The following is a 15,144-nucleotide window of genomic DNA, read 5'->3' on the forward strand; positions in this document are numbered from 1 at the left end:
TAATGATTAGCATCAACTGTGTAACCATTACACTATCATCCGTTATTTGAGAGGACAACACGACAGATGACGATAGTAGGGCTAACATTGTTCCTCCATCTTGGTCAAAACATTGTTCCACTATCTAGAGTATCCACTGCCAGCTCCATGACGAGGGGGGAGATGGAGACTACATAATGTGCCACTCATGCCGTCATTGTCACCGTCGCCCTCAATGCCGCTCTCGCCGTCCATCTCATTGATCTACTACTTAAGTTAAATCTGCTTTATGGATCCTTTTTATTTTGACCCGTTTAGACATCGTCTTCTTTCAATGCTGGGACACGAGCGAAGGCGAGAGGGACAGCGGAATAACGATGAGGGCAATGGCAATGGTGATGGCAATGATAGACTCCACCATTAATTGCCTCTACAATAGGGGTGAAAACGGGTCGAATTAACTCCGATCCGACCCGCTATCCGACCCGATTCGGATCGGATTCGGATACGGATTCAGATATCCATTTATCCGCATATTTTTTTGAATGATTTACAGTTTTATTTTGCTTATTTAAATAGTAAATATTAATATTGTTACTAATAATATATTATATATTATTTATAGAGATTAATTTCTCTAATTTTACATATTTGACGTACAAAAAATTTATTTGTTGTAAAACTCTTAATATTTTTGTGTTAATTATATTTAAATAAAATATTATATTTTTTTTAAAATTCAATCAATATCCATTTAAGATCCGATTCTCTATCCGAAAATTATCCGTATTCATTTAATTAGGATATGGTTTTAAATTTTGTTATCCGTTCAATATCCGTAACCGGACTAAAAATATGAATCCAGATATGGGTTAAGCACTATCCGATCCATTTTCACCCTTACTCTACAAGCCTATTCACAACTATCTGTATGAGCCGAAAGAAGAGCTGCCATGTGCAACCCTCGATTTGTACTTCATCATTATGTAGTATTTCAATTATTTTAAAATAGTTTTGTAATGGTAAAATGGCAAAGTGGTAGTGAACATAGAAGGCACATCAACATAAAACTTATCAAAAAGCTTCTTTAGTATGCACTAATTGATAATACACTAGTAACAAGCTCAATTTCTTCATCCAATTCTTCCTCTGCCTCTTCTCCCATTTCACTGATCAACCCCCCCCAACCCCCCCCCTCAATCCTAGTTCTGCAAATGTCGTCAAACTGCAATATCATAAGTATCTAAATTACAATTCAATGCCCTAAAATGAATGCTAATTTGCAGGTTCCATGTATATGATCCACACATAAAATTGATCCTTCTTGGACCTATTTTTCAAAACTTTACAATTCTCCACAGAATCATGCTTATCTCATACTCTAGGACTTTTTGTTTAAGTGAAGTTAATTGATTCTCTAAACTAATGGGCGATCTTGATAGCCAATTTTTAAAATATCATTATTCATATGAGAGCATCAGAATAACTTTATCATATGAGATGTTCTCTTCACACCTGGCTTTTCAATGTATTCACATTGTGATCCAATTATTCTTGCTATTTGGAGACCTATTTGCTACGCAAGCCCTCGAATAACATGAAAGCAAAAAATGTTGCTTCTATCTTTAGTAGAACAGGAAAAGATAAGTCATAAAACATGTCTTCTTAGTTCATCAGGAACAGCAACACTTGGAATAGGAGAATGAAAGGCTAATCCCTAGAAATTACTGGGTTTATACTTTATGTGCACTCTAATAATGAGAATGCTAGCATAAAGAAATAAAAAGTTTAAATAAAGTAGACAACGAAGTACAGCAATATTGGCAATAGAAAACAACACAGTGGGAAGTTAAATAGTAACTCATAAAATACGTCCAACATACTACTTAGGACAGCATACTTATCGAATTATTCTCATATATCAGAAACAATGGTTGTATGTATAATACCTCATTATTACATATTTAGGCTTCAAAAAAGATCTAACTTGCGAATTTCTTGCAAGACATGCAGTTGCCACCTCGAGCTTGCTGCCACCACATGCAACAACTAGTAAACACAATTCAAAAGTCAGCTCATGCAGGATATAATGCCTACAGTATTATGCTCAGTATGTTTACGAAAAGAAAAGGGTTAAGCCATTTTTTATACAATTCAAAAGTCAGCTCATGCAGGATATAATGCCTACAGTTTTATGCTCAGTATGTTTACGAAAAGAAAAGGGTTAAGCCATTTTTTATACAATTCAAAAGTCAGCTCATGCAGGATATACTGCCTACAATTTTATGCTCAGTATGTTTATGAAAAGAAAAGGGTTAAGCCATTTTTTTATACAATTCCAAAGTCAGCTCATGCAGGATATAATGCCTACAGTTTATGCTCAGTATGTTTACGAAAAGACAAGGGTTAAGCCATTTTTTACATGAATATTCCATCACTTCAAAGGAAAAAAATGCTATACAAAGCAGCTTAAAACATTAACACACATAATAGATATATTATGAAAATTAGCAACTCCTTATATATGAAATCGTTACATTGGGTTTCAAATTATCGAATGAAGGCAAAAAGAATAAAATTATCTATCATGCAATTCACTCTCCCAATCAGGCCCCCTATCATTTTGTTTGGAATGCATTAATCTTACACATAACTCTTACTGCAGTTTCTGACAATATGTAGATGCATTGTGTAAGAAAAAGATGGAGAAATTTATTTAGCATGATAAAATATCGGAAGAATGAATGGAGCAACTCTTAGTTATAAACTGAGAACGGACAGTTCATGCCCATGTAATCTGAAGGATAAAATCTGGCTTCCATCCAAGGTACTTACAATAAAGAAAGAAATTCACAGTACAAAATTTGCCTAAGAATTACTACAGGATATAATTTTTTTTAAATTTGCTGGGTTAGACTATGTTTGACTTGGGTCATGTTCAGCGTTGGTAAATTTCTATAACCACAGATAGAGAGAAACAAGAAATAACAGCAAAACATAAGATAAAACAAAGTGAGTGCTCACCTAAAATCCTATATTCATATCGCAACAGCCCATCACAACTCCACACATAATTCAAAAGTCTAGCAGATCATAGAAGGTATTGATCAGCAATTTCTGGCACTAAAATAAAAGACTCGCCTTTAATATCTATTAGTTTCAACATCAACAATATCTGTTCTAGGAGATCTCCATATATATCTCCAAAACAACAGCTAACATTTGTCAAAACTGGCATAAAGGAAATAAGGCTTGAGACAGACATTGGTCCGAGCAATCAAAGTTTTTGAAGCTGGTTGCCTTCATGCTAACCATACATCTCCACTAGTAAAATCTAGCCTAATCCGGAAGAAGACATACAAAGACTACACAATCTATGATGTGCTACTCAGTTAACATCTACAATACAAACATCTGTACAATAATGTAAAATCTTTCGGAGAACTATGAAGCCGAATAAAAACAAACCGCATCCCAAAAGAAAAACAATTGGAATAAAAAAAAAGCCACCGAAAATGCACATTAAACAAGAAAAGAAGAAGTTCAGATATAAACCTAAAACAGATGGAGAATGCGGTAATATTTCTAAAACCAAGAAACCATAATCAACCAAACTAACAGATGATGAAAGATACACAATGGCTGAACTCTTGATGAGTTAAAAAGTTTTCTTACCTGAAATCGCCTCGCGTGTCCTGCCGCCGACTCAGAACGTACAAGAAACAAATCATACCCACAATAAGAAACGATCAAGCAAAGATAAGTACGCAAGATCGCGTGGTACGTGGCTAATCTCACGTCAATAAAGAAGGAAAACGATTGACAAATCGAAAGCAAGAAAAGAGAACGGAAAGTAACAAAGGATTCAAGCCGGATCTGATCTAAGAAACACGGACAACGAGAGAATTCTAATCTCGACTTCTAAATTGCAACAGAGAGAAAGAGAGAGAGAGCATAAGAGCAGTAGAACCCAAAATATCTTGGATTGAATAGTTCCAAGAGGAATTAAAAAATGGCGAAGAGGAGAGGTTGATCTCCACCCACGTCTCCAACCTAATTTTAAATTCCTCGAGGTTCCAAAAGGAGAAGGGCCGAAAAAAGAATTGGGAACCCTTTTCTATAACCGCGAGGACCGGTATGATGTACGAAAGGACTAGTTTAAAGTAGTTTTAACATGTACTACACCGGGCGACGGGGGACGCGTTCGCTTTATCGGGAAGAATAAGTAACTCTTGTTGAATACGTGTCGGGCTTTAAACTGATTAATCCGAGTTGACCTGAGCTTTTCCTACTAAGAGGCAACGTGGCACGGTGACGACGGTCGTGATGGTGATGAGCGGTGGATGATTCCCCTCGGTTGGACGTTTCCTTCTCGATTGCTATCTTGACCCGCGGTACACCGTACACGGAGGAAGTGAAGGAGGGTTTGCTGGTCCCCCTTCGGCCCTCCCAACTTTTTTATTTTTGGATTTTTTTTTTTAAAAAAAAAGAGAAGGTCCATATTGCCCTCCCTACCAACTGAAGTGGCTCGTGATGAATGTAACGGTTAATTAACTCCCACTTGGAAGGAAGGTGTCTCCTTTACATGGAAGGAAGGTAAGCTCGTGGGAATCTTCGCAGGTGAAGGTTGATGGTATTGGATGGCCACTTGGGGCAAAGATAAATCTATCAAAATTATCTCGTACCATATAATTGTCCTTTAATCCATGTGGGTTGTGGGGTTTTTTAAGATCTCTTTAATTATCTCATTATCTGTCGATTGATTGATTGAAACTAGTTTCAAACTTAACGTAAAATATTAAATTTGAGTCTATTTCAAGCACGAGCGACTTTGAACGACTTGATACAAAAGATTTAAACATATTTCAAGTCAAGCTTAATTCAAAGCTCGAACAAATTTGAATTTAATCTTAAATGATCTATATTTAATAATATTAAATTAGACATATAACCAAATTAAAATGTATTTATTACTTATTATATATATATATATATATATTAATAAATTTTAATCGAGTCTTATTAAGTTGAGCTTAATTGAACTAAGTTTGTGATCAAGGTTGGATTAAAATTAATTTTGAGCCTAATCTAATTAATCATGCTTGACTCATAAAAGACGAGCTTGAGCCTGCTTGATTATTTTGACAGCTCTAGTTACCTATTAGCTCGAGCTGGCTTGATTATTTTGACAGCTCTAATTACCTATTAGCTATTGTTAGATGGTAGTATATTGCAATATGCACATCGTGGAGAATACTGCAATATAATCAAAAGATTTTGATTTGGAGGAAGAACTTAGGAACCTGTTAGATAAACTTTCTTCCATCAAAGATAAGGGGACTGGATCCTATTTTGATATTTCAATAAGTTGTAACTATTCAACAACAATCAAAATGCCCTTCTAAATTTAGTGAAGAACCTTTAACAATCTGCTACAACCATATATGCTTCTAGTTTTTTAGGTAACCTGGTATGGCCTGAGATTCATTCAACAACTCAAAGAGATAACTAGCTTGAATTTCCCTCTGCTTCTTTGAGAAAATAAATTCCCACTTGCAGCTAGTTATCTAAACTACAACCAAGCAATAATGACACAAATGTACAGGCAGACGTAGATGAGAAACAAAACTACCATCTGCTGATATGATACAACATAAAAAATTAAAAAATTAACATTATGCTAGCTTTTTATAGAATTCTTTCGGTTTTCAATGCGAAGATGATCCTCGGCTTCTCCCAGTATTCGTGCTTGAGGTGGAAATAGTGTTGTTGGCATAGGAGGAAGAAGCCTGGGCAGAGGAGAAAGAGGCATGAGCAGAAGAGGAAGAGGCATGAGCATTGGAGGTGGTGGAGGTGTCCGTATTGCCTGAAGATGATCCCATAGAGTAGTGGGAACCACGCTGTTCGTAAGCTCTTCTCCGGTACCTCGAACCGGGGATTCCTGGCCTACTGGGCTCCTCTAGTGTGCTGGGCTTTTTTGACAAGATAACCACCACTCTCTTCATGTCTGGACGCATCTTCGGATCAGCTTGAGTGCAAAGAAGCCCAATGTGCACACACATCGCAACTTGCTCTGGAACTGCAGTTGACCTAAGTGCAGAATCCATCATGTCCAGAGTCTGGCCCTTCTTGTAGAGCTTCCAAGCCTGTGACATGATTCCATTGAATTAGGCTTGAAAGAAATGTTGGATATATTACTAGTTAATAAATTATAACGGGGTTCCAGGAACAATAACAGGGAAGAATGCTGGACTGCATAGTCTAATGACCAAGAAAATTAAAACAGCAGGAAAAACTGGAGAGGCAGATAGATATATGCTAGATATATACGAAAAATGACTATATGGTAGTTGTGGAGCTTACTGTTATTCTTTCATATGCAATCAAAATTTTAGAATAGCATGTGTACTCTTTCAGTAAAGTGTAAATGATATTTCAGCTCTTGTAGGCATAGTTGGCTGTTCATATTTGGCAGCAAATTAATTAATATTGTGCAATATACTATTTTCTTAATTAATTAGGTGCATGTGTTTATCTTTAGATGCAAAACTGCATTTTTAAACCTGATTAATCAATGTCAAATCCTCACAATTTTCTCAAAAACATCTAACTGACTTATTTGAAAGGAACTAATTGTGGTGTTTGATGCAAATGCACCTTTATTCGGTTGGAATCGTAAAACTGGTGTTGCCTGTACTTAGAAGATATCAAGCAACTAATTTTAAGCTATTTGTTGTGCTAACCTGATTCTAACTATTTGTTCCTATCAACATTATGATAGAAATACTTTTAAGCACCCATACATTTATAAAGCATCAGTTACTTTAACAAATGGCCCGCTGAGTGAAAAAAGAACACTATTATATAAATTGCTCCAATGAACAGAATATCCGTACTGATATAGGAGAGTAGCAGATAAAAAAACACCGGTGAGAGGCCAAATGTAGTCTATAGCTTTGTTCATGTACAACTTGAGCTTGAGCTAGTAGGTTTGAAACAGACTGTTAGAATTCTACCAACTTCAGCTTGAGCTAGCTTCAAGTCCTAAAAGTTCTGTCCTCAAGACTTCTACCAACTTCAGTTTTTTCATGGCTTAACACAGGGTTTAGTGTCCTAAGAAGGGGTGTATAGCCATTTCCAATAAAGATTTTTTGAGAATCGAAATAAACAAAATGCCGTCCATGATATGTTTGAGTTTAGGTGTTTGAAATGTTCTCAAAAAGGTTGTTGTGTTAATGGCTTGCCGAATTAAAGGGGAGAAATAGACAAGTTAACATGATTTCAGATGACTTATAGCAGTCCGAAACTATTAATTGTTGAGACTCGAGAGCATAAATTTGATATTTTCAAATGAACTGAGGAACCATCTCAAGTAGTGGCTATAATTGATTATCTAAGTATGCACCCATTGACCACATTTTCATCTAAAGGCCCATCTCTACATAGGATGTCACCAATCATCAATAGAAATACTAAAATACTCTTTGTCTACCTAGAACTCAACAAAGCAGAATTCCCGGTTACAATTATTATAGGAAAGAAAGAATCAAATTCAAGAAGATGATACCCGTAGTTGAACCTTCAAGCATTTCGAACAATTGAAGTAAAGCAAGGCAATAGAAAGGTCATAACTCCTATAGGCAGAAGAGTAACAGAGTCGGAAAAAGACTTACCCATTCGAGGAGGCTTAGGGCGTCAGTGTCCGGGGGCGGCATGAAGGAGGAGTTCTTGCAGCCGGAGACGACCTCGAGGAGGAGGACGCCAAAGCTGAACACGTCAGCTTTGGTGGAGAGCGACCCGTGCATGAGGTACTCAGGGGCCATGTAGCCGTTGGTCCCGGCGATGCGGGTTTGAACGTGGGTCTGCTCCTCCGGGAAGAGCCGGGCCATCCCGAAGTCGGCGATCTTCGGAACCCACTTCTCGTCCAATAGGATGTTGCTGGCCTTGATGTCCCGGTGGATGATGGGCGTATGCGCGTCCTCGTGCAGGTACAACAGTCCCCGCGCCACCCCGACGATTACGTCGTACCTCCGACGCCAGTCCAACTCAGCACGCCTCGCACTCGATCCTCCTGCTGCCACGTGTACCACAGGATAATCAGACGAAAGTACGGTATCTGACGTCATCATTACAGATCATCTACGCAACAATTACCCGCGTTATTTCGTGATGTGAGCACGGAACTGTAGGATGAGGACTTGATCTATATACGTGACCTCATTTGATTGATGCGGCAAGAGTAACCCAAGAATTATTCTAATTTACAGACGAGGAAGTCTAAGTCCAATTTTACTCGCGACTCGTGTAGGGTCCTGTACTCGTCACTCGATGGGAAGTTATGTGGGAGAGAGAGAGAGACAGAAAGCAACGGTGGAGATAAAGCGAGATTCCTCCGTTGGAACACGGGAAAGCCCCACGTTAGACATGCATAATATCTGTACTACTGGACACGCCGTTCTGACCACTCCTTTTACTCTATAAATATGCAGTTATGTCAACTTCAAGTGTGAAACGAAATATTATTATAAAAATTAGTCGTTTAACCTAACGCCCATCTGTAATCCAAATAGACTACCGACGCAGGTGTCAACGTGGCACATACGGATTGGAACGACGCAGCATATGTCGAACCAACATAGATCACCGAACAAAATATAATTTCAACTGTGTGGTAGAAGACTTGGTAGTCGGTGCGTTTGGCAAGTAATCTACCGCCGACTGTTGGCAGCAAATCAAGTACTGCCAAGTACCCGAAGTAGCAAATTCTTGCAGACTGTGCAGCAGACAATCTGCTCCAGCTCCTCCAGGATACATTTTGATTTTCCATCAACTTTATAAAATAAAATACAAAGTTGAAATTGACTAATTAGCGTAGAATACGAAGAGAGAGGCGAATGGGTTGGGGGGTGTGGGGGGTGGAAGATGATTAGCCTCTTATCTAACACAGAGAAATTAATAATGCCAACTGGGGGGGATGGCAGACATACCGCCGGAGACGAAGAGAACCTTGTCGAGGCTCTCGTTTGGGACGTACTCGTAGACGAGGAGCTTGTCATCCCCATACGCACAATAGCCGTAGAGGTTCACCACGTTCTTATGCTGCACCCGCGAGAGCAGCATCGCCTCATTCGTGAACTCCTTCGCCCCCTGCCTCGACCCCACCCCGAGCCGCTTCACCGCCACTTCTCTCCCGTCCTCCAATCGTCCCTAATCCAATCAAATCCGATCAGCACCGTCAATTTCGCTTCAAACTCCTCGATTTTTCACTCAACTTTTACTAATTTCCAATCTTACCTTAAAGACCGGCCCGAATCCGCCCTCCCCGAGCTTATTCTTCGCGCTAAAGTTTCGCGTGGCGGCGACCAGCGTCTCGTAGCGGAACATCTTCTGCTCCTTCGCCGCGATCGCGGCTAAGTCCTCCTCCTCCTTCTGCCCCCCTGCTTCCGTAGCAACCCCAAATTAGACCGTGGAAGAAGCACGATCTCGATTAAAGGAAGTAGACTCGACTCACCTCGACCTCGGTTGCTCGACCATGGCTTCATGAGTCCCTCAAGAAACTTTCGCGGATTCGTCATCAGCGAGTAAAAGAGAGAGAAGAGAGATGTGATCTAGGATTTGGGGTAAAGTAGACGGCGGGCTAACTGGCAACCCATAGCTTGGGTGGATTTCCCTTATTTGCCCCCTTTTATATGAGATTTTGGACATCTCTCTAGCTTTCTTCTGCCCCACGCGTCCACCACAGGACTACAGGAGCGTGTTGACGGACGCCACAACTGTACTCCTTTCTATGGTTTTCGAACTTGGAAGGATTCGTCCCTCGTAGGATGGCGATACGCTTTGCCGATAAATAAAAAACGAGACATTTTGACTTTCTTTCTTACTGTACTTTTTCTCGCTCGTTCTGACTTTTAAATATATATTATATTTACATTATAATTCACTGAGCAATTTAATAATTTAGAAAAGTTGACATAAATAGATGAGGTGCTCTAATTTTCTCATTCTAACTAACAACTAGGATAAAGATATTCAAGTAAATCGAAGACATCTATCCTCAATAACCTCCTTTATTTCAACCCATCAAACATGTATAAAATTGAAGCACAATTATTGGTCATAATATCAGCACATAGTATTCTAGACAGCTTAGTCCGAATAATCTAATTGAGGTGATCAATTTGAAGGTTTCTTTTTTAGCCTAAAAGGAACAAGGGAATCAAATTAGTTCATTTTTGTGATTTTAATAAGTTGTGAGCCTATACATTATGCTTATGAGCACAAGCTCAAGAAGCAGTTGACAGATTTAACAAACACTATTGGAAGAAGGGAAAGAGAGAAGAGAAGATACCATGAAGATAAATTTAGATATTCATGAATTAAAATTAACTTCAATACAAACAAGAGATTCATAGCAGGGATGAGACTAGACTGGTGGTAAAAACAGGTCAGGATTAAATATAACTAAACCATCAGATTTTACATTCGAAACGGTCCGGATAAAGATTAGATATCTCTATCCATCTTGCGTATAGAATGGTATTAGAAAAAAAAAATTATTCAATACGATCAAATAGAATTTTATTGGGGTTTGAATTCCAATAGCTCATATGTATTTATTGCATAAATATAACTAATTAACTACATCTAAGTTATGATTTACCTAACCAGATTTAATAGATCCGATTCCAATCGGCCCGCTGACGCAACTCAATCCCAACTCACAAAACTCCCAAACTGTCCAATCTCAGGTCTTCAAGTTCCCAAAGTCAAGTCTCCATATATTATTCAACTCTTGAAAGTCCAAGCTGGCTCCATCCACCGTTTTCTCCGTCATCAATTACGATATGGTTGTGGAAACATTTGTGGTCTATTAATTGTATTATTTTCTTTACAGTTGACAAACTTGTAGTAAGATTATCGAAGTTATCATTTGCTACTATGCCTAGTAGTACTTCTCTCTTCGTATATACTTTAACTAAGAAAGAAAGTTCTTGCCACTAAAAAGATCACACATTGCTTAATGTTTTTATCATAGTATTTATATATATATGACCATACATTTACTAATTCTACTTCGAATTCTAACATCCAAATTCCAATGTAGATAACTATTGGTGATTAATTATAAAAAAAATGAAAGTAAATCCCATCGAAACAATCTAAGTAAGATGAGATCCCTGACAGAAATCATATAAGATTAGGACCAATAGAAAAGCAACGAAAACCCTAAGCAACGAGATCAATCGAGAACGAGAAGGGGAAAGAAGAAGATACCACGCTCGATGTCCGCGAGGATTAGATCCAAAAGTTCCTCCTCGGGAGTAGATTGGTACGACCGCTTGATCGGTCCTCTTCATTCTGCTGAGGTTTGCTCAGGTCAAGGATCAAGCAAACAAGTGAGGAATGGGGGGAGAAGGGGAAGGAAGCGTGCGCCGGAGGAGAGAAAGCAACGAAATATGAAGAGGAAGTCTTTAAGTTTATAATAAATTACCAGGATATAAGCCCAATTATTTCGGCCTGGCCCAATCGCAGATGGGCACGTGGGCCGTTGTCCTACTCCTGGTGGTACCTTTTCCTTTCAGATTGTTAGGTATTTGCCAATACACTTTTAATTAACAAATTAAATTTAGATTAGACAAAGATTATTCTTTTACTATTATATAAATTGTCTATACCGGTTTAAAAGCTATCTAATGCTACTTAGGTTTTATAATACGACGATAATAATAATTTGTTAGGACTACTCTATAAATATATATTTATAAATAAAAAAACTAATTATAATGGCAAGAACCATTCTCCTTATTCCTTCTAGTTTTTGTTTAAGGAGATGGATAGATAACGGTCTTCTTAATCAAAGTGATACTGCACCAGAGAGGACGACATTCTCCAAGCTCTCATCCAGTGATAAAAGGCGATGGCATTAACTGTGCTACTCCTGTCACTCTTTCTCACCCATTGGCCATTATATATATATATATATAGAAAACTTATTTACAAAATAAGAGTATTCTGCATCTTCAATTTATCATATTTTAGTAGTTAAACATATATGTTCAGATTCATTGGCCATTAGGCTAGAATAATTCATTGATTTCTAGAATATGGTAGTTCCATAGAAAAAATAATGGAAGGATAAAGCAATTGCTCTCTAATATAATTCTTACATTTAGCCTATAATAATAGACAACATCATAAATGGAACACAACATTAAGCTCGTAGACATAATAAAATATAAAAAATAAAGCATCACTCTAATAGATTCGTAAGTGCAGAGAGTCTCGAGTTAGCCTGCAGCTTCAGTCAAGCTAGCAATCTAATACACAGCCTCATAAATTCTTGAAGTCGTGAATTTCTAGGATCTCCAACCTACAACAAATAAAAAGTGAAAAATAAACCTACAACACACTAACCCTACAGTGGAGCGATGGCTAAAAAAAATTACACTGAGCCGCCCAACCACATTATGAAATAATAAATACTCATAATCTCAATTAAATATCACTTAATAATATGACTTATATATCTCATGATCACTTTTGTTTACATATTTAGATCAATTAATAAAAAAATTAAATTTATAAAATTCTAACATTGATTGCAAGAGGTTGTAAGAGAAATGATGTAAGGTGGAAATGGAGAAGTCATCTAATCAAGGTCGAGAACACAAGCTACAACAAAGCATAGGAAAAGCGAGGAAGGATGAGGGCGGCGCGATAACAACAAAGCATAGCAAAAGTGAGAGTCAACGAGAGTTCCTAATAATCAAAGGGAAAAGAAGTCACTTTATGGTATAAATCCAACATTACAATAATAGGGAGGCAACGGTGGATCAAAATAAATAAATAATAAATAAAAGATATCGGGCATAGAGAGAGCACTCTACTTTTCCCAAAAGCTCTCATACTAAAACTAATGGAGTAGCAAAGTGGCGTAAGGCGATGTAGCGAGAAATAGTGCATGGGCTGGGGAGCTGCACAAGGTGGCAGCAAAGGCCACGTATAACGAGTAGAGTTAGAGTCATTGCAGTAAAGAGTCGACATGATGAAGAATGAGACGGGGCTACCAAATAAAAAGGATAGACAGAGATTTAAGAGATAGGATAGGGTTGAGTCAAATTGAAACTCACTAGGGAACTTTGTGGCCTGATATCTCAAAACTGTAGCAACAACAAAAAGGAGAGAATAGAAAAAAAGTTAGGAGAAAAGGACAAGTAAGAAAAAGGGGATGAAATGATAGTAAATAAATCATGAGGTAGGAAAAACCTCTCCCCTCCCTTATCCACTAGGTTGGGAAAAGATAGGGTAGTAAAGCTCCAAAAAGAGGGGAGAAAGAGGTAATCGAACCCTAGTAGAGATAAAACTGATGCCTTAAATTGAGTACTTTATGACACATATTTATGTTTGCATGTTAAATTATAAGGTTATATTAAAAGATAAAAATGTTTTTGGGGAGTTTTTGACCAAATTAGCTCTATTTTAAAATTTATTTATCAACGTAAACAACACCTAAGCTTAAATTCCAAAAGATATCTATTTTACTATAGTCTTAACTAAAATACTTAATTATTAAGTATTTTATGTATCTGAAAAAAAAAGAGCTTTGCTCTAGAATAATATAAATCTCTTTTAAATATTTAAATTTAGGTATTATTTATTTTAATAAATAAATTTAAAAATAGATCTAGTCCAACAACTCCTCGACTCGTCCAATGTAGCACATGATAATTGTGGATTTAATTAAAGCTGTACCATTACCATGTGATTTGACTTAGTCGCTGAAGCTTATGTGGCCGCCAACGGAAGTTGCATAACGCTTTTAAAAAGTCAAGAAAGTTACGCGAACGCGGGGTTGGTCGTGGCCACGTTGTTCTTGCCGAATAACTATTCCGAATTATATCTGATAGAGATTTCAGATTTCTCCTCGTCCCAAGTTAGATAGGGATAAAAGAAAGTTATCCCACTTTTAATTTGCCTTTATAATATCTCTTTAACTAATATTTTATACTATATATATATATATGGTGAAAATATTTTAATATAGAATCTGTATTTATGATAATATGTAAATAGGATGAATTCAGTCAAACTATTGTTTGTCAATGAACCAAAACTAACTATGAGCGAGACAGTATAATATTTATCTATATATAAAATCGAGGGCCTTTTACATAATTGCCGGTGAATTTATTTAAAATATTATAATTATTCGTACATTATTTAAATACTATATTTATCATTAAAGTCTTTTAACTCTCTCACGTGACAATTATGATATTATAAATATCTACTGTATATCAAATTAATATATAAAAAAAAGAGTTACATTTTGATACTTTTTATTCCTATCCTAACAATCAACTAAATAGTGTTCGACTATATCGAGATTTCTTGATAATATATTCCTCCTTTTTAGTTTAGTATTTTAACAGACAAGCATTTAATAAATCTCCAAAAGTCTTCTATTCTCTTAAGTGTATAACAAGGTGGTCGAATTATGGCTTTAATGAAAGCCGTACCGTGTGATACAAATCTTACTTTGACTTAATTAAAAAGTCAAGAAAGTTACACGAAGGAGCTTGGCCTCTCTTGTTTTCTTTTTTAAATTTCGATCATCTATCTGGATAAGTATTCGGAAAAGAGATAGAGATTTCTCTCCCTCCTCACTCGTCCTAAATTAGGCAGGGAACAAGGTTTTCTCGTTACACTGCTTATAATACCAATCCGGTATTCATAATTCATTGTGATAAAGAGTTTATAGTTTCTGGTACTCTAATAATTGCTGAGAAGTCAACGCATAACACTAAATTAAGGCTGACCAGATAACTGATAAGGTCAAAATACAGGTGGTAATCAATTGGCTGGGGACACGTAGAATAAACCCACCGAATTGTGTTTTTTTTCCATCTGATATTATCCTTTCGTTCTATTCTACATAGTAGTCTAAGATGGCAGACTGGTAAAGCCCAAACAAAAGCAACTTTCTAACTACTACCACGTTTGCTAGCTGGACCTGGATGCTACATAAATAATGCTTGCTGTTTTATTATTATTATTTAGAGAGGTTAATGGTGTTCCGATTAAATGGATATTATTATAGTTTGAATTTAAAAGCACGTATACAACATGAGTTCTTTTAAAGTTTTATAGCGATTTAATACTTGG

At 37.0% G+C, this 15,144-nt stretch overlaps 1 protein-coding gene across 4 annotated transcripts; it reads right to left on the bottom strand.

Moving 5' to 3' along the window:
• Positions 1-5,356: 5,356 nt before the first annotated feature.
• On the bottom strand, positions 5,357-10,207 carry LOC140785603 (cysteine-rich receptor-like protein kinase 43). 4 transcript variants are annotated; one of them, XM_073133550.1, is made up of 5 exons: positions 9,491-10,207; positions 9,274-9,416; positions 8,967-9,186; positions 7,653-8,050; positions 5,357-6,125 (listed from the first exon to the last, which is right to left on the bottom strand). In XM_073133550.1, the coding sequence occupies exons 1-5, from the start codon at positions 9,552-9,554 to the stop codon at positions 5,688-5,690; spliced, it is 1,263 nt and encodes a 420-aa protein (XP_072989651.1). In that variant the 5' UTR covers positions 9,555-10,207; the 3' UTR covers positions 5,357-5,687. The 4 variants fall into 4 exon arrangements, with proteins under 4 accessions (XP_072989651.1, XP_072989634.1, XP_072989641.1 ...); XM_073133533.1 differs by having other exon boundaries at positions 7,653-8,053; positions 9,491-10,030; XM_073133540.1 differs by having other exon boundaries at positions 9,274-9,419; positions 9,491-9,694.
• Positions 10,208-15,144: the final 4,937 nt, after the last annotated feature.

Source organism: Typha latifolia, chromosome 1 (genome assembly GCF_019914945.1).
Source record: "Typha latifolia isolate L0001 chromosome 1, TyphaL0001v2, whole genome shotgun sequence".
Taxonomy (NCBI): Eukaryota; Viridiplantae; Streptophyta; class Magnoliopsida; order Poales; family Typhaceae; genus Typha; species Typha latifolia.

Coding starts and splice junctions, on each gene's coding strand:
- LOC140785603 (XM_073133527.1), bottom strand. CDS start 9,554: ATGACGAATCCGCGAAAGTTTCTTGAGGGACTCATGAAGCCATGGTCG. Junction 9,187..9,273: donor GATTCGGGCCGGTCTTTAAG/GTAAGATTGGAA, acceptor TGATTGGATTAG/GGACGATTGGAGGACGGGAG. Junction 6,126..7,652: donor CCCTAAGCCTCCTCGAATGG/GTAAGTCTTTTT, acceptor ATCATGTCACAG/GCTTGGAAGCTCTACAAGAA.